The 19,332-nt window shown below is 35.8% G+C and overlaps 1 protein-coding gene across 1 annotated transcript in view; it reads left to right on the forward strand.

Moving 5' to 3' along the window:
• The window catches only part of CSMD1 (CUB and Sushi multiple domains 1), a 956,173-nt gene that overhangs the window by 722,568 nt on the left and 214,273 nt on the right, over positions 1-19,332 (forward strand). The window contains exons 13-16 of the mRNA XM_071741767.1: positions 7,209-7,391; positions 9,126-9,452; positions 11,159-11,353; positions 13,457-13,595. Of these exons, the coding sequence (XP_071597868.1) occupies positions 7,209-7,391; positions 9,126-9,452; positions 11,159-11,353; positions 13,457-13,595 (844 nt within the window). The remainder of the gene's footprint in view (positions 1-7,208; positions 7,392-9,125; positions 9,453-11,158; positions 11,354-13,456; positions 13,596-19,332) is intronic.

Consider the following 19,332-nt stretch of genomic DNA (forward strand, 5'->3'; position numbering starts at 1 on the left):
CCAGAGATCTCAGTGGAAACTTTGTATCTCCAAAAACTGCTAAAGGTTGGTGGACTGAGTGTAACCCTGGAGAGCAGGGTTTGCCCTGCAAGGAACGACTATAGGAATACAGGATTTTCCTCTCCTTCAGTAGAATGTTTTCAGAGCAACATTTCCTCCTTCTTGCTTCATTGCTTCTTCACTGAAGTAGAATAAAATGAAGTTATTTGGAAGTCTAGATTGTACTGATATTACTATATTCAGTTGCAGTATAATCACCTTTCCTCTTTCAGATACTACCAAGGCATCTTTCTCCTTCTGTATCCATATCCATGGATAGCCTCCAAAGCTAACATTTTCCATTTGAGCACTGAGTGCTACATGAGCAGCATACTGATCTTGAAGCTTCAACATACCCTGCACATGACATCGCTTTTAATTTTCCCTATTATTTATTAAACTGGACCCATCACTCCTAGTCTTTAAAGGGAAAAAACACTTCCTTTAATGTACAGAAATTAATACTTAGGGAAAACAAGGTGCTTCCATCTGAACATTTATTTTACATACTTCCCAGCTGCTGTAGGCTTGAACTTTTGCTTTTTCCTTAGAAGAATATGAGAAAAAGCATTGCTTCTGTGTTTACAGACTCACAAGAAGACATGTACACCTACAGTATGTCACAGGACTACAGCATCTGGAAAAGACTATGGCTACTATTGATCAACTATTTTTTCTGTAATATTTCTATGACAGATTGTAAGTGTTGGGCTAACAAAAAAAAGTAAATATTTAGCTAGTTGAAGCAGTTCTTTTGCCTAGTGATAATTCTTTATTCACACTTAAGATACTTATGCTTTAAGATAATATAATTACATAATCTTAATTTAATATGCACAAAATTTATTTTCTATGGTGTCACTTCTTAATAAGGTTGTCATATATTGCTGATTTATATAGTTAAAGGAAGTACAAATACACTTTGTCAACCAAGTTTATAATCTGAAAATCCTATTATTTGTAGGACATGACCAATTTTCCATAAAAACATGATATAGGTGTGTAATATATTTTTGTCTTCCAACCCTTTAGAAAATAACTAATGTGTTTGTTGTCTCATTCCTTTACTTGGTGTTGGCTTTAAAATTCTATAATCACACACTCAGTTTCCTTGCACTTTTAAAATATCGGTAGCAGATTGATTTCTTTCTAGAAAAGTACCATGTCTTTCTTGCTAGGACTTAAGATAATTTTAGGTAAAGATCTTCAAGGATGTTCTGTTGTAAATGAAGATAAAGCATATCACTTTTTGACTATGAGGGGTCAAATTATATACATATGCATCTTTATAAGTCTGTGGGTCCTCTCTTCTTCAATTCTTGAGTGACTTATTACATGTGACCTTGTCCATTCAGCTTGGGCCTTCCTTATCCTCTATAAGTTCTTGAAGATAATTGCTAAGTTCACTTTAAGTACTTTAATGTGAATTTAATTAGGCTTTGTTCCCTTGAATATGTCTATATTTCCTGAATAGTCCTTAACCGGTTCTCTTCCTATCCTGCCTTTAACTTAATTTTAGTTAGGCTTTTGTTATCTGGCTATGTTTTGTTTGGTTTTCTTTTTTTTTCTGGAAAAGTGAAGAAGGCGTTCTTCATTCTTCCTCCCTACTAGAATTTTTTTCTTTTTCTTTCATTTAATGACTTTCTACATGCTCTTTTATTGTCTTCTACCTCTTATTGTGGTTCACCTTGTCAAAATGTTCATCCTTATGTTATTCTGATAATTTCTGAGGCAGCTGCACTTGCTTTTAAATCACAGAATAGTCTGGATTAGAAGAGACCTAATTAGGGATCATCTAATTCCCAGCCCCCTGTCATAGGCAAGGACAACCCCTCATGAGACCAGGCTACTCAAAGCCCATTCCAACCTGTCCACATATACATTCAGAGAGGGGACAGACACAGCTTCTCTGGGCAACCTGTTCCAGTATCTCACCTCCCTTATAGTCAAGAATTTCTTCCTAATACCTAATCCAGATCTACCCTCTTTCAGCTTGAAACTGTTTCCTCATCTTGTCACAACATTCCCTTGTAAAATGTTCCCTCCTCAGCTTTCCTTTACGCCCCCTTCAGCTATTGGAAGGACACTATAAGGTCTTCTCAGAGCCTTCTCTTCTTCAGTCTGGACAACCCCAACTCTCTCAGCCTGTCTTCATAGGCAAGGGGCTCCAGTCCTCTGATCATCTTCATGGCCTTCGTCTTGACTCACTCCAACAGGTCCATGTCCTTATGTTGGAGGGTCCAGAACTGGACACAATGCTCCAGGTGAGGTTTCATTACTGTGGAGTAGAGGGGGACAGTTAACTCCCCTGACCTGCTGGCACTTCCTTTGACGCAGCCCAGGATAGGTTGGATTTCTGGGCTGCAAGCTCATATTGAATTTTTCATCAATCAGCACCCCTGTCTTCCTCTGCGTGGCTGCTCTCAATCCATTGTCTGCCCAGCCTGTATTTGTGCTTGGGATTTCCACAACCAATGGGGACCTTGTACTTAGCATTATTCAACTTCGTGACATTTGCATGAACTCTCAAGCCTGTCAAGGTCCCTCTGGATGGCCTCCTTTCCCTCCAGCATGTTGACAACAGCACGTGGCTTGGTGCCATCAACAAACTTGCTGAGTGTACACTCAGTCCTACCTTCTATGTCACCAACAAGGATATTAAACAGCACCAGTTCCAATACCAGCTCCTGAGGAATATCACTGGTCACTGATCTCCATTTGGAGATGAAGCCGTTGACCTCAACTCTTTGAGTGCCACCATCCATCCAGTTCCATATTCACTGAGGTATGTCTGTCAAGTCCATGTCTTTTGAATTTAGAAGCAAGGATGTTGTGCAGGACAGTGTCAAATGCTTTGTACAAGTCCAGGTGGATGACATCAGTTGCTTGTATCCACCAACACTGTAACCCCACTGTAGAAGGCCATTAGATTTTTCAGGTAGGATTTGCCCTTAATGATGGATAGTAGCTTAATCACTTAATCCATGAGTTCCCTCAGGACCTGTGGATGTATCTGATTGGGTCCCATGGACTTGTGCCTTCAGGTCCCCTAGATGGTTTTGAAGCTGATCTCGCCCTACCATGGGTGGTTCTTCATTGTTCAGCACTTCCTGCTAATTTCCATTCTACAGAATATTTTAGCTTAAATAGACTTCTGTAAACTTTCTGTTAGTTTTCCATCTATCTGATTCTAAGGTCATATTTGTTTTTTAATATTGATACAGAATGAAATAAGATAGAAGCAACAAAAATTAATCTACTGGAAATGATCTGTGGCCTTATTGGTAAAACCAAGGACAAAATGTTTCAGAGAAGTTGTGAGACATCTCTTAGAATGCAGCTGAGAACTATATGACCTGTGAAAGAAGCCTTCTCTTTTTATAGTTGGAGACTGATAATAAATTGTACTATAAATTTCTTAAAAAGAATTTACTGGAATAATGATAAAATTTTGATCCTCTATAAAATTATCATGTAAGACCACCCTGGTTTTAGTTAGGCCCACATCACTGTGTCTTTAATAGCCACTTTTACAGTCCAGTTATGTGCTTTGTGAAATATTTTTTCTATTATTTTTGATTTATCATTTTCACTTTTAGTATATGTTCATATGTTCTTTTGAAAGACTCATATATATATAATACCATCCTTTTACTTATTCTTCTTCTGCAATCCTAAGCATATAATATATAAGGGTTTCAACATCTTGTTGAGATAAGATGTCAATGTTATGCATGCCTTTCAAAGAAGGCTGAACATTTTATCCTTCCTTACGTATTTATACTGACAGCTCTTTGTATATTTTAAAACCAGTATTTTCTATGGAAGAGAAAGGACCTTCAATAATGTCTGGTTCTTTCTCCTAACCTGAAACAATTGCCTTACAGTACTGTAAGATTGTGTGTAATTTTGCAGTTGGGTAATTTTTATAGACCACCATGGTTTACAGTAAAGCAAGAAAAATCAGTCTTCAGAGGAATGCAGTATTATTTTGGGATACCTAGCTGAATTCTCTCCTCCATCTTAAGTTACTCCTGCAAATCTTTTACAACTGTAATCTGTAAATCTACACAGGAATTGTAAAACCATTGCTGATTCTGTTTTCTTTTTTTTCCTATGCTGAAGCCCTAAAGTCTGTGTTCCTGCAACTGAAGAAGTGCTTAAGTTTTTAAATATTTACTATATAATTTAATAGTGGCATTGAAGTCACAGTGGCGTGGAGGCAGGGAAGAGCAAATGTGTAGGTAGAAGTAATGTCTGTAATTTGTAATTTTTTTTATTTATAATTCACCCTCCCAACAAAAATGGTGGACTTTGACATACTTGCTTAATATCACATTACAGTTGCAGACTTTTGTTTATATATGTTACTTCCCTCTCATAAAGCTGAATTATATTGACAGTATCTGGGACTGAAATTTGAATTCTAATAATAGATAGAATATAGAAAGTAATCATGTGCTAATGGTCCAGATAGGTTTTACTACTGAGATCAATGGAAAGATCAGATTAAAGCTTTATGATACATAATAAATAGTATAATAATTGGCATAATTAATACACAGTATTTGTCATAACAGTTTGTACTAAATAACAGTATTCTTTATGTCTCTCTTCTAAATTTAAGGAAATTTTCTATAATTGTCAGATTTCACTCTCTCCTGTATTGTGACTTAATACTGGGAGGCATAAGGAATAAGACAAAGTAAACTAAATGGTCCCGTTTTCTTGTATTTAAAAAATGAATTTCTGTGACATGTCATATAAAAGCTTGTGTTAAACATAAAGGTGTCAGCTCTCAGGTTTCCCTAAACGACCTTGGCTATGGCTAAGATTATAATTATGAAGCATTGTTGAATCCATGATTTTAGGTTTTAGAGGTAATTGACTTCAGCTTTCTGAGAGACCTGAAGTTTATTGATGCATCTCCTCTTTGAATCAAGAGATTATTGTGTAACCCAAATCTGTTTAAAAGATTTAATCTAGATTACATTTATACTTCTGAATTAAGGAAGTTTGAGGATATTATTAATACTTTACTGGTAAAACTTGTATCTAGCTATTGATGTAGTTATTTGATTACAAGTCACTAATTGTCTAAGCCAGAATATTGGATAGTGTGGATGAAAAACTGGTGGCATTAAGAATTTAATTTTAACAGCTTATTCATAACCTAGTAACAAGGGGTAAAAAAGGGTGATTTACCACCATGACTGATCAACTCAAGAGTACCAAATAATGTTATCTGTGAAGTATTTTATTACATATTTCAGTTACCTGGGTCAAAGTAATGCAAAGCCTTTTCATCAAAAACACTAAAATTGCAGTGTGACACCTTTCAAGCAGTAGTCATAATACTTATTTAGACACTTAATATCACTTCAGAATTGCCATATTTCTTCCTTTTGAAGTAAACACAAGAGAAACATCTTTGATTAAATTCAGAGGGATAATATCTTCTCATCAGAAATCTAATCTTGTTCCTCTTCAAACATTAAAGATTTTTAATCTTTAGATTTTTTTTTTTTAAAGAATTCCCTGAAGATGAGTAGATTTGTCTAGTTTACAAACAAGACAGTTTCCTAAGGCTGCAGAAAGGACATGAAAGCCAGAAACATTTGAATAAGCTCAGTGTTGTTATTTTGGTAACTAGAGGAAGCTCATGCTTGCCAACTTAATGAAGTTAATGGGTCTCAGATCAAAAGAAGTCCAACATTGAATAAGTACACAGAAAAAATCCCAAAGGAATAGTCATTTTATTGCCACACTTCAGATAGGTTAGCATAGCTTTAATTTTTGTTTGTCATTTTGAGAACCTTTTCTATCCCGTAGGATTTCTTTAAGAGCTCAACATATCTCCAACTGACTTGGTCAGAAGAACCTTCTGTTTTTAGCCAACAGATATATATACTTTTTGCAATTTATGAAGCAGAATTATTGGTGCATGTGTTGCAGTTTTACGTACAATGCACCTCAAATGGGTTTAGATAGTGAAAAATTTGTTCTCTGATAAACTAAATTGAAGTCAGGCAGGTGTCAGAAAAAAGGACAGAAAAAGCTTTGTTAAATCCCAGAGGACAGAAAAATTTCAGGAATCATTACATGTCAGTACTACTCTAGATCAAGTTGTAAACAAATATTTTACCTGTAAATGCAAAACACTGTTTTTGACCTTTTCTGTCTTCCCTAAGTTTTGGTCTGTCATTAATATATGGGACAGGAAGCTGTTACTATTCCTGTGTTTACATGTATTTATATTTTATGATACTTTAAGAAGAAAATCTTAAAATTCAGACATTATAACTGAGGTGACTACTAAAAGTTTATATCTTCTTATGGGAAAGAGAAATTTTGTCATGAAAAACATCACAGACATGCAGTTAGTCTATTGATGAGAAATTCAGTCAGCTAAGATACAGCTGTTTGGGGTTCTATTATTTTTTTAGATGTCTTCAAAGGAAATTGTCTAATACATGCATTATTGATTTGCAATACAAGAGGAAGGAGAGACGAACTGAAAAAGTGCATGGGAAGTTGTTAAAGTATCTAAGCTGTGTTCTTTTTTATTTTGTGTGTGAAAACAAAAAAATCTGTGCCTCACTGTAAAATTAATTGGTAAAATAGTAATTGATCTGAAATTTTGGTATTGATATTGTCTACTAAAGTAATTAAAGTTATTTTGGTGCCTCCACTGTAGACTATGGAAAAAAAACCCAAAACATGTTACTTGTTTTTAGGGCATAAATCTTCAACAAAACCATCTCAAGACCTTGCAGACAGTTTGCTTCCCAACACTCCTGCCTGAGACAGTTTGTTTTGATCATTCTCACGTGCTGGATTAGATATAGCTCTGCTATGAGCAGAGGAGATAAACATTTAAAATGCATTTAAAACTTATGTCCTGATTTGCTGTATCTCCCCACATTGTCATGTAGGATATGATGCATTTAGTTTGTGAAAAGATTATAGGCCCTAATTTGTCTTAGAATTTTTACAGCATTTACTTCTCCTTCACTTTCTGATGTAAATATTAGTTTAAGGCGCAATCACAATTCCAAGTATTTTTAAAGTGATTTCTGATACTGACATATAAACTGCTTGCAATTATATTTTTGTTATTATTATGTATTTTACTTACTTTTATGTGTTTGATTTTTTTGTGTGTTCAGAAATTGAGAAAGGAGGTTGTGGAGACCCTGGAGTTCCATCATATGGGAAAAGGACTGGTAGCAGTTTTCTGCATGGGGATACACTTACCTTTGAATGTCAAGCAGCTTTTGAACTAGTCGGAGAAAGAACAATTACATGTCAACAAAACAACCAGTGGTCTGGCAACAAACCCAGCTGTGTTTGTAAGAATTATTTATAATTTTTCCCTGTAATATTTTTGTAGCCTCTTGCTTTTCTTAGCATTTGTGACTAGCCAGAATGATAACATTGCAAAAGATCTTGGAAGACTTTCAGGCAAGTGGTTTCTTTTAGCTTGCTCAGTAGTTGCTCATTTATGGTGAACATCATGTAGGACTGTTTTAGAATGTTCTTTTCACTTATTTTATATTTAATTGAATATTTAACACTTAATGTAAATGTATGTTGAATTAGACTCTAAATTAGCAAGTCCTAATAGCACATAAGTGGCACATACAGGTTGATTCTGGCAGTGCAAAGCAGTCTGCAGATTTGCATAAGAAAAGACTCTTGTTTTTTTTTTCTAATATCCCAATAAAGTATGAAAATTAAATAAGAAATTTAAGGATATCCAACATGGGAAAAGCGTAGGTAAGATCACTAGTTGTGAATTTTGTTTTAAATGATAAAATATGTTTGTAGGTAAGCTTGTAGATGGATTTAAATTGAGAGGAATTTTCTTCGCTTGTTTTGGTTTGGTTTGGTTTTTGATAAAATACAGGAAATCTGTCTTGTACACAGTTATATTAGGCACTTAAGTTCTCCAGACCACATTACCTTTTCTTTATGGAGTCTAACAATTCAAGACTCTATTTTCAAAACAATCTTAGTGAGGTGTCTAGATCTCCCTGGGCATATATGTACTTTGCAAGTGTCTTGGTACAGATTTACCAAGCTGAGTAACTTGCTCTGGACTGTAAGAAGTCTCTATATGCTCATGCAGTGCTGAACTGTTTCTCCACACATAAGGCCTTGGCATAGAGGCACTGCTGCTGCAGTTCCCTTTGAAGACAGAAGTTACATTGCAAGGTGTATATATACCAGCTTATGTTGGCAATGGTGTGGAATATTTTTCTGTGCTCCACTATGTGATGACAACATGGCCTGTGAAAGATAATGGGACCTAAATTTGGAATGTCTATTAGGAACACTGAGTTCAGTTTGACAAATCTGAAGAGCCACGTCTTTGTTATGCTTTATATTAATTTAAATGCAGAGAGCCTTCTTCTTTCTGAATGTATTGTTACATCTCATTGGCCACAAGCTCATGACTCTGAAACCACTTAGAAATTGCCTTGATGATAATTGGCACAAAGAAGTGAAAAAGGGTCAGAGCTATGAATCATTTTTGTTTATTTGTCTTGTGCTATCAAAGGAAAACTAGAGGTAAAAGAAGTTTGTACTGTATTTCTACTGTTTTTTGCATCAGCATGAACTTTTTGTAGCAAACTGGCCCTGGTGCTTGTTGGGGTTTTTTTGTTTTTTTTTCTTTTGTTCTTTATTGCCAAATTTTCCCACATATTCCCTTTAGAAAAAAAATACTCAAATTTGGAGGCTTCATTTCCATTTCAGAACAAACATGCTAAATTTTCCAAATTCTGACACATCAGGCATTACTTTTGCTTTCCTCGGCACTCTCTACATGGTTTTAATAATCTCTTCCAGGTCCTCGTGTAGTCATTTAGCCTCACCTGGGGAAAAAAAAGATGCAAAATTGACATGTTCCATTGGAGAAATGTTCTGAGAATTTCAAATGTTTCCAGATTGCTTATACATTGCTTATATTCTATATCTAGGCTTCAAAAGCATCCTTTCCCACAAGAACAGAAAATACAAAACCAAGCATTTATAATACTTATGGCTACTTTTTTTTTTTAATCTATTATTCTTTTCTTTAGTCTCGTGTTTCTTCAACTTCACCACTCCATCTGGAATTATTCTTTCTCCAAATTATCCTGAGGAGTATGGGAACAATATGAACTGTGTTTGGTTAATTATCTCAGAGCCGGGAAGCAGAATCCATCTGATTTTCAATGACTTTGATGTAGAACCTCAGTTTGACTACCTTACAGTGAAAGATGATGGGATTTCAGATTTACCACCTCTGGGCACTTTTTCTGGTAATGAGGTTCCTTCTCAGTTGGCCAGCAGTGGGCACATAGTAAGACTTGAATTTCAGTCGGATCACTCTACCACTGGAAGAGGATTTAATATCACTTACACAAGTAAGAACTGCTTTTATTTTATGCCAAATCTTAAAACCAAGCTGTCTTCCTTGATAATACTAAAAAATAGAATATGTTTTTATTTATAATTCAGAAGTAAATTGTGATGCTTGTATAATTGCACTGCTTTCATCTGTCTTTGTGGTATTCATTATTGTATCTGAATCTTTATAATCTATTTATTTTAACTGTACTGAGGAATTCCATTCATTATTTAAGGGCTTTTTTCATTCACACTGGATAAATGCGGAGCATGTAACTAAAATCTAGATCATTCAGATGAAAGCATCCAGTGCAAGTAATGTGTTATACTTCTTGATTGAACCAACAGGAATAAATTCTCAAAAATGTTAAGCTTAGATCCCAAACATGAAGGTCAGAAGTTCTAGTTTGCTTTGGCTCTCCTAATTTTCTCCCTGCATAGCCTAACAACACCTTTGTTGTCCTCCTGAGTTGACTGTCACTTATGTCAAAGGCCATGAAATACCTGCTTTTTCCTGAGTTCCAACCAAAGCTCTCTGATCATTCAGATCCCTTTTTATATTTCCTGGATTACCAAAGTAAAGACTAACTGTAATAAGGGCAATTTTCACTATTTCTATTTGAAGCTGGAGAATTATGCAGGAAGGAATAGAATACTCATGGATCAAACTCCCTGAGTCCTGATCACCTAGGTATTAAGCAAAAGAGCCTTCTACCACACTTTTCTTATTGGAATAGATGTTACCACTGAGTTTGATGCACACCTTATGTTCTAGAATTATATCAGAGGCTCCACAGTGGGAAACTGGTGTGACAAATGGGTGTCCCCAGCTGATGAATTTGTTGTGTTCATAGGAAATGCTTAGTATCAATTCAGCCAAAGTACTAGAACTTCTGACCTGTGTGTTGCCAGGAAAAAGTGCTTCACTTGCAGTTCAAATATCAGTATCAAAGCAGTTTATTGATTTATTAATAAAACGTGACTGACAATCAATGAACTGTAGATTGAGTATAAATATCAGCAATTCAACAGATAAACCATAATGTGTAGATACTTATTAAATCTTAGACTCAGAGAATGTCTCAAGTTGGAAGAGACCCTTTAGAATGATCAAATCCTGTTCCCTGCTTCCTGCAGGACTGCTGAAAACCAAGCATCATCCAGACACTCCTTGAACTCTGACAAGTTTGGTACTGTGACTGCATTTGGTGTCTCCTTGTCCTACCTTTTTTATCATAGCACATATAAATTTCCACTTTAATACATACTCATCCTGCCCTGACAAGATTTGCATACACACCTTTGCTTCACAGGACACCCAAGAAGCAAGCACTCACAGGTTTTCCTTCAGTTGGGTCCCCTTACTTGCACACATCTTTTTTAGCAGTAGTAGGTATTTCTGCCAAATTAGCTGCAATATGAAACCACACTACTTGTTATGTTAGAGGCAAACTAAATAGATTTTGTCCAAAAGGAAATTTAGGTGTTCTTGTTTATCTAAGCCACACATAACTAAAAACCTCTGTAATTTTAGTTAGTGAAGGTAATCAGATTTAATGCTGGATTTTAATTGAGTTTTCTATACTTTCAGTTATATTGAAATCTTGTTACTAATCAAATTTACCACTTTTAGAGGGGTGGCTGTGGGTGTTATTGTTGTTGTATTATTTATTATTGTTTTTATTTTTATGATTATGATGATGTTGATCCTTGTTTTTATCAGCCTTTGGTCAGAATGAGTGCCATGATCCAGGCATCCCTATAAATGGGAGGCGTTTTGGTGACAGATTCCTCTTGGGAAGTTCTGTTTCCTTTCACTGTGATGATGGCTTTGTGAAGACCCAAGGCTCTGAATCCATAACATGTATTATGCAAGATGGAAATGTAGTGTGGAGCTCTACTGTCCCACGTTGTGAAGGTAAGAGCACAATCTTTACTTTGCTCCTACAGTTTGAATAATGGCACCATGTAAATTTAGCTTACTTATTACATTTCACACAAATATATGACTGCTTTAGCTAAAGTTATTAGTTCATCTTATTTTAACACTCTTCTAATCCAATAAGAGAGGGAATAGAAACAAGACAGCTTGCTTTTATATTCTTGGAATAAATTCACACTCTAAAAAACTGGTTGCTCTTCTTTCAAGTTGTGATTGTCAGTGAATTGTGAGTTATAGCCGTTAAAAAAATATTGGCTGTAGCACACTGAAGAACATAATTATCTACAACATAGAAAAATGAAGTAAACATTCTGTTTAAAAGTCCTCTTTAAAAATATTCACCTTTAATTTTCTCAAAACAAAAATATACCTCAATTTCCGTAGGTAACGTATTAACCCGCAGTACATTTTTGTTCTGAGAAATGTAATGAGAATCAGAGCTATGTTTAATATTCCATATATTCCTCCTGAAATTCCAGATTTGTCTGCTTTTTTTGTTGCCAAGGTGAATAAACAGACTAAGGTGAGCTATGCTTAGGATTTAATCTCTCTTTTGTTTGAAATACAGGAAATATTTTTTTTTCTGTTAAAAACATTCAATCAAAACTATTGATATTAGCTTAATACTCACAATTCATGTTAATATTAATTTCCATACTGCATAAGGGATTTTCTTGTCACTACTTCAAGGAAGAAGAAATGTGACAAGATTTCCTACACTGCAGTATGGAGTTTGCTGTTAATGATACTACTCACTACTTGAGGGTAATACAAATGATATTAAGATAAACTTGCCTGTTGTTGAAAGCCATCCTGTTTTAGAGTGCTCCACAGCCTTTGGTAAGATATAACATCTCAAAGATCTGTGCTATGACATCCTTATTTTTTAAGGAGCTCGTGTTTCCCCAAATTTTTGTCAGTCCTGCACCAAAGTCCTCTTATCCTGCTCTGAAAAACGCTCCCTGTCTAGCCCCGTTACTTTCATAGCCCTGTTACAATACTTCCTTTCATTTTTGTGGAGGAGGATCAAGTTAGAGAACATTTAAACAAATTTGACATACAGGAATGGTCCTGATGGGATGCACCCAAGAATGCTGAAGAAGCCAGCCAGTGACAGTGCAAGACCACTCTCAATCATCTTTGGAAGTTCACTTAACCCTTCATGATGACTAGAAGAAAAGAAATTCATATCTTCAAGAAATGAAAGGAGGAAGATTCAAGGAACTACAGGTCTCACCTTGATTGCTAGGAAAGGTGATGCAGCAATATTCCTTGAAACCATTTCCAAATAATGAGGAGCAAGGTGGTGACTTGGAGCAGTTAGCATGGATTTATGAAGTGGAAATCAAGCCTGACCAACTTGATAGTCTTCTCCAGTGAGATGACTGGCCTGATGGAGGAGGGGAGAGTCATGCACATTTTAGCTCAGTTTTAGTAAGGAGTTTCACACTGCATCATGTAAGATTCTCATACATAAACTGATGAAGTGTGGGCTAGAGAAGTGAACAGTGAGGTGGACTGAGAAATGACTGAACTGTTGGGTTCATGGGGTTGTGGTTAATGGCAAAAGTTTCAACTAGGGGCTTGTCTGTGCAATCTGCTGTATTGAGCAGAGAATGGACTATGTAATTTCTAGAGGTCCCTTCCAACTTCAACTGGTCTGTGATTCGGTGGAATTTTTACATCAGTTCTGCTGAGCTGAATGATTACTCAAGAAGATATTAGCATATTACAATGAAAAGAATTATCTATTACTTGGGACAATTTGTCTGATATTTCCACATGAAAGTGAAATCATGCTAGATCTAAAAATTAGTATACATTATTTTTGTAAGGAAATAAAGTACTTTTCAACATAAGGAGAGTTGGAAGAATCAAATGCCATGCTCTATGAATTAAGACATGTATGGAATAATAAGTTATGATAATATACACTACAGGTCCTGTGATTCTGAATAATACAAAGTATTCATAACATAATGTAGAAGAATTAGTTGCATTGTAAATTAACTTCAGTTTTATGCTTTTTAATTAATTTTTTTTTAAGTTCCTTGAGTATATGATATTTTTTTCTTTCAGCACCATGTGGTGGACATTTGACAGCATCAAGTGGTGTTATCTTACCACCAGGGTGGCCAGGATATTATAAGGACTCACTTAATTGTGAATGGGTTATTGAAGCGAGACCAGGACATTCCATTAAAATCACTTTTGACAGGTGAGAACATTTAAGTCAAACAAACAAGTAATGTATGACCATAAATATGGGTTTTAACACTGAAGAAGAAAATACTAAGAACCCTAATCAGAAAAAGAAATTGTCATGCAGCACTCCCAATACTACTCCTTCAGCAGATAAAGTTTAAAACTGTTCTTATGTTGTCTTTCTTATGTTTTAAATAATTTGCAATAAATATCCGTATTCTAGCACATAAGTAGGGATATAATTTGGACTCTCAACAGCTTGCTATTATGGTACTGTCCCTGGTAAAGTTTTACTATAACATAGCATAATTATCCTAGAGAAAGAAGAAAAAAAAAAAAAAAAATTTGTGAAAAAAATTCCTATTGGCTTGTGGGTCAGGCTCAAAGAGTTACAGTAAATTGGGCTACATGTGTGTGCCAGCCAGTCACCAGTGAGGTTTCACAGGGCTCAATTTTAGGGCCAGTGATCCTTTGTGTTTTTATAAATTATCTGACTGCAGGAGTCAAATGTAGATTATGTAAGTTTGCCAATGATACTAAACTAAGAGGACCTGTGAACTCCCTTGAGGGTGGAGAGGCCTTACAGAGGGATCTGGATTAACTAGAGAGCATACCAAATGTATAGATCTTCACAGGAGCAAGTGCAGGAGTCTCTGCATGGTATGGGGAAGTTATGGTTGTACATATAATACACTCAGGAATCCTGAATGAATACAAAGATGAGATGGCTGAGCAATTTAAAAGTTTTGTACTTTAACTGTTCTTTTCAAACTGCATATTGGATGCCCAGTTCTTAAGAAACTGCATACTGGATGCCCACTATGGAAAGTAGTGGAAGCATGGATACATATGGAGAAGGGAAGGCTCTGGGGAGACCTTAGAGCAGCCTTCCAGTACGCAAAGGTTGGCTGTAGGAAAAGTGGGGGAAACTTTTTACACGGGCATGTAGTAATAGGACAAGGGATGACAGTTTCAAGATGAAAGAGAGTAGATTGAGATTAGATATTAGCAGATCATCCTTAATACTATTATGGGGTACATGCAGAACAACCAGGTGATCATGCCCAGTCAGCATGGGTACATGAAGGGCAGGTCCTCTTTGACTAACCTGATCTTCTATGACAGGGTGAACAGCTTACTGGATGAGGGAAGTGGTGTGGATGGTGCCTACAGAAGTGCATTGCCTTAAGTTGCAGATGTTTGGATGACTGACTATGACATTAACAGTAGAACTGCAGCATTTCTCAGGAAATTATTTGGAAACATAGGCTCCTGTGACATATGGTCCAGCTTAAGAACTAAATTTACTGAATTTTAGATGCACACCAATCTTTAATCGATAGATTCTAGAGCTTTTTGTGTAAAATGTACTGCAATGAAATGAAACAAGAACTTGGAGTTTACCCTCGTATAAAATTGAACATTCTAGTCATGTAAAATTTTTAAAGTACAGAGACAGTAATGTCATGTAGTCTAGCTTTATATCAGCATCATTAGACGAAAGATTCTGTATCCTTCCCCTAAATATTTAAATTGAAAAACACTGTACTATTATGCACACTGGTGTTGGTGGACAGCTTCAGGACAGCTTCACCTTCTAAATTTATTAGAAGTGTTGTACTTTGGGAAGTTAAAGATAATATAAGCATCTCCTTTTTCAATAGGGTTATTTTCTTTTGTTAGTATGAAGGCTTTGCTACCCAGATTAAAAATTGGATGGGAAACCTTTTTATTACTTAAAGAATCTAAGTGCTGTTTGATATAATACTACCACGTTACAAATCAGTAAGCAAAATCAGTATCAAATAAATAAAAAAGATTAATTTTTGTTTTCCATTAATTGACAAGTACAATGTTTTGTGAAGTATTTTCTCTAGTTTTGGGAAAATAGAACCCTTACATACTTTGCTGTATGACTTGCTATCACAGATACAGCTTCTAGAATGAAACATTGTAGGAATGGGGTATTCATGATGTAAAATATCTTGCTCTTGAGCTAATGAAGCTTTCATGTTGCTAGACAAGTGTGCCTTACCACAATACTTAGAAATTTTCCAGAAATAGCAGCAAATAACTGAGTAACCTTATGAACATTTTATGTTGAATAATTTTGAATTTCAGTTTATGGTTAATGCTGGAAGGGTAACAAAAAAAAGTAAAATCTAATTTGTTCAAGCCATAACGAAAGAAGCTAGAAGGATAACTTCTGTCTGGAACATTTTCAGTATTTTGAATATTGATGAAAACTCATTGGATAGGGACAAAACTCCTGATTCTAAACATACTTAACTATATATGAAGAACAGTATAACATATTATTGAAATCCTTTTAATATTCTCATTTGGAATATATTCTACTGTTTACTAACATATGTATGCTAATAAGCATCCAAATAAATAATCATAGCAATAGTGATGATACTAATAACAAGAATCCTCAAAAAACACAAAAGGAAGCAACCAAAGAATAAACCTGAATTAAATCCTATCAGTAAGTATGCAGAATTTCCAATATAAATTATCTTGATTTATTGTTTTGGTTACAATGAAAAGATTGAAAAAAAAAAAAAATAAAAAAAAAATCCACCACTGCACCCCTCCCAAGTCCACAACAGACAAGTGGACTAGAAATAAATTTCAGAGTTTAACAAGAGTCTACTGGGAGTTAAGATCATTAAAATGGGTAGCAATTCCTGTAGGAGTAATTCTAAGTTTTCTGTTTCCAGCAAGCATTTGCAACCCATTATTGTCATACCACTCTGATAAGAAAACTGCAGCTGCTGGTTTAGAATACTTTATTCCTAATTAATTTCCCTCACAAATATAAATGTCAAAGTAACTGAACTATTGAATTATTGATCTTGAGTCCATTCATTATGAGTACAAATAAAGTATTTAAACCATCCTCACGTTATCTGCTTTCCTCATTCTAATGCAGGATAAAACAATGTATAATCTCTGTATTTATGGGAAGGTACTGAAAAATTGTCAAGTCCTTTATTGTGACTGTCTCTTTATGGAAAAAACTCTACAAGGGGAAGTGTAGAGTTTTGCATTTGGGGAAGAACAACACGAGGTCCCAGTATAGGTTGGGGGCTGACCTGCTGGAGAGCAGTGTAGGTGAAAGAGACCTGGGGGTCCTAGTAGACAAGAGGATGACCATGAGCCAGCAATGTGCCCTTGTGGCCAAGAAGGCCAATGGCATCCTGGGGTGCATTAGAAAGGGTGTGGTTAGTAGGTCAAGAGAGGTTCTCCTCCCCCTCTATTCTGCATTGGTGAGGCCGCACCTGGAGTATTGTGTCCAGTTCTGGGCCCCTCAGTTCAAGAAGGACAGGGAAGTGCTTGAAAGAGTCCAGCGCAGAGCTACTAAGATGATTAAGGGAGTGGAGCATCTCCCTTATGAGGAAAGGCTGAGGGAGCTGGGTCTCTTTAGTTTGGAGAAAAGGAGACTGAGGGGTGACCTCATCAATGTTTTCAAATATGTAAGGGGTGAGTGTCAGGGAGATGGAGTTAGGCTTTTCTCAGTGGTGACCAGTGATAGGACAAGGGGTAATGGGTGTAAGTTGGAGCATAGGAGGTTCAAGTTGAATATCAGAAAGAATTTTTTTACTGTAAGGGTGACAGAGCCCTGGAACAGGCTGCCCAGGGGGGTTGTGGAGTCTCCTTCACTGGAGACATTCAAAACCCGCCTGGACACGTTCCTAGGGGATGTACTCTAGGGGGCCCTGCTCTGGCAGGGGGGGTTGGACTAGATGATCTTTCGAGGTCCCTTCCAACCCCTAGGATTCTAGGATTCTATGATTCTATGATTCTATGAAATTAAACAGAACCAGAGAAACTTTCTAGACACATGAGGTTGCATGTTTGTGCAGTTAAATTGTTGAAATAGTCTCTAACATACTTGAGCTTGCCAACTGCTGTTCTCCAAAATTATCAAGCGTAGTCGGGAGTTTATGTGGATAAGCAACCACTCACAACAGGAAATTTTAATATCACCCTGTTTGAGAGGCAATGGGATGTATTTAGTAGTATTGATGTGGACCGTTCCACGCTAGCTGGCTTCACTGCCAGAAACTGGTCCTGAAAATGCTTCATGTATTAGCAAGCCTGCAAGCCCTGTATGCCACTGTTAGAGTGGGTAGATAACAGTGAAAGCAGTCATCTGGACTTTAGCCAAAGTATCCAAATAAAATTGGCAGCTTGGTTGAAAGCACCATAAATCTGTGAAGTTTTCCATATGAAGAGGAGGGAACAATGTACAGGACCTGAGTCAGCTTCCAAGCAGTCACTAGATCTGATAATTAAGCAAACAAATATTTTACAGTTTATGAATGTGTTCTAGTTTTCATGGAATCATGAGACAAGAACCAAAGGGATTACTAAATACTCACTAAATCTGAGCTTACAGTTACTGATGTGTATGTGAAGATGATTTTACAAGACCAGTGCTAAAAGGTCTGTACAATAATAATGGTATGGCTGGGGAACTTGTTCATTCTGCTGTCATTATTTAAAAAAGTATAAAGCTAACTTACACTTTGAAGAAATGTTTCAAATATTTCTCATTTTCTGAATGTTTAATAATTTGCAATTTTCTTTAATTACCCAAACAGTTTCTTATCTTCAGACACACTGAACCCATGTCCCATATTGCCAAGATAGCTTAAGGGCATTCACTTTGAAAAAAGTGTTGTTTTGCATAGGTACACAGTTTGTTGCTCTCAGAAGCTGAACTAATAAGCCCTGTGGGAAAAGAAGAGAAAATCTCAGAACATAGACATTTCTGCAAGATTAACGTCTTAGGAAAATAAGAATATTGGGTTTGCAGGCAGATATACTTAGCCCAGCATAGATGTCTGTGTAATAGCACAAACCTTGTTGACAGGAAAATTTATGTGTGCATGGTCTAAATGGTGCTGTTTTCAAGAGTATATGATACAACCACAAACTGTCTTGAAAAATATCTGATATGAAAAATACCAGTTGAAGTTTTAGCTACAGAAAGAGCAGATTTGAGCTGTTTTGGTATTAGAACAACTAGTAATGGATGACTGCACGCACATTGTTTATGGGCTGGAGAATTGTGATGTGGTTTTGTGATTGATACATGCATTGACTCTGCTGTTGATTTTAAAGTTATTTGTTCTTGTAAATGAACTATATCGTTAGTACCCTCTTTTTTTTCCCATTCTTTTCTATATTATCTATTTGTTTTACACACTGAGATAAATGAAGGAATTCTGCTTACTATAACTGTCACTGATTTCGAATGAGGGTTTGATTTCTCTTTAGCATTTTTGTACCCCTCCACTTAATATGAGAAAATAATTATTTAAAGTAAAGTTAGGGAACTATTTTAGATAGAAATATTTGGATAAAAAATATACAAAAATTAAGCTTTTCCAAACAAAAAATGAAATAAAGAAATGTTCCTAAGATAGTCCAAAGACATCCAACTGTTGTTTAGCCTGAGGGCAAGAAATTTCTTAGATCTTCATAATGCAGTATTCTTTGAGACAATATGCATTTTGTAACCATATTCACCACTAAATGTATTTCTGAAGACCAGTCATATGGTTGATCTGAAGTTATTACAACCCTTATAAATTTTTTATGATACCAAATACAACAAATCAAGAAAAAAGATCTGTAAAATCATCCCAGTCATTATCCTCAGTGATACATTGGACCCATAGATACGGAGATTTTTTAATATATATGATAATTCTTGATCAATTACAAATAGTCTG

This window comes from Heliangelus exortis, chromosome 3 (assembly GCF_036169615.1).
Source record: "Heliangelus exortis chromosome 3, bHelExo1.hap1, whole genome shotgun sequence".
NCBI classification, from domain to species: domain Eukaryota; kingdom Metazoa; phylum Chordata; class Aves; order Apodiformes; family Trochilidae; genus Heliangelus; species Heliangelus exortis.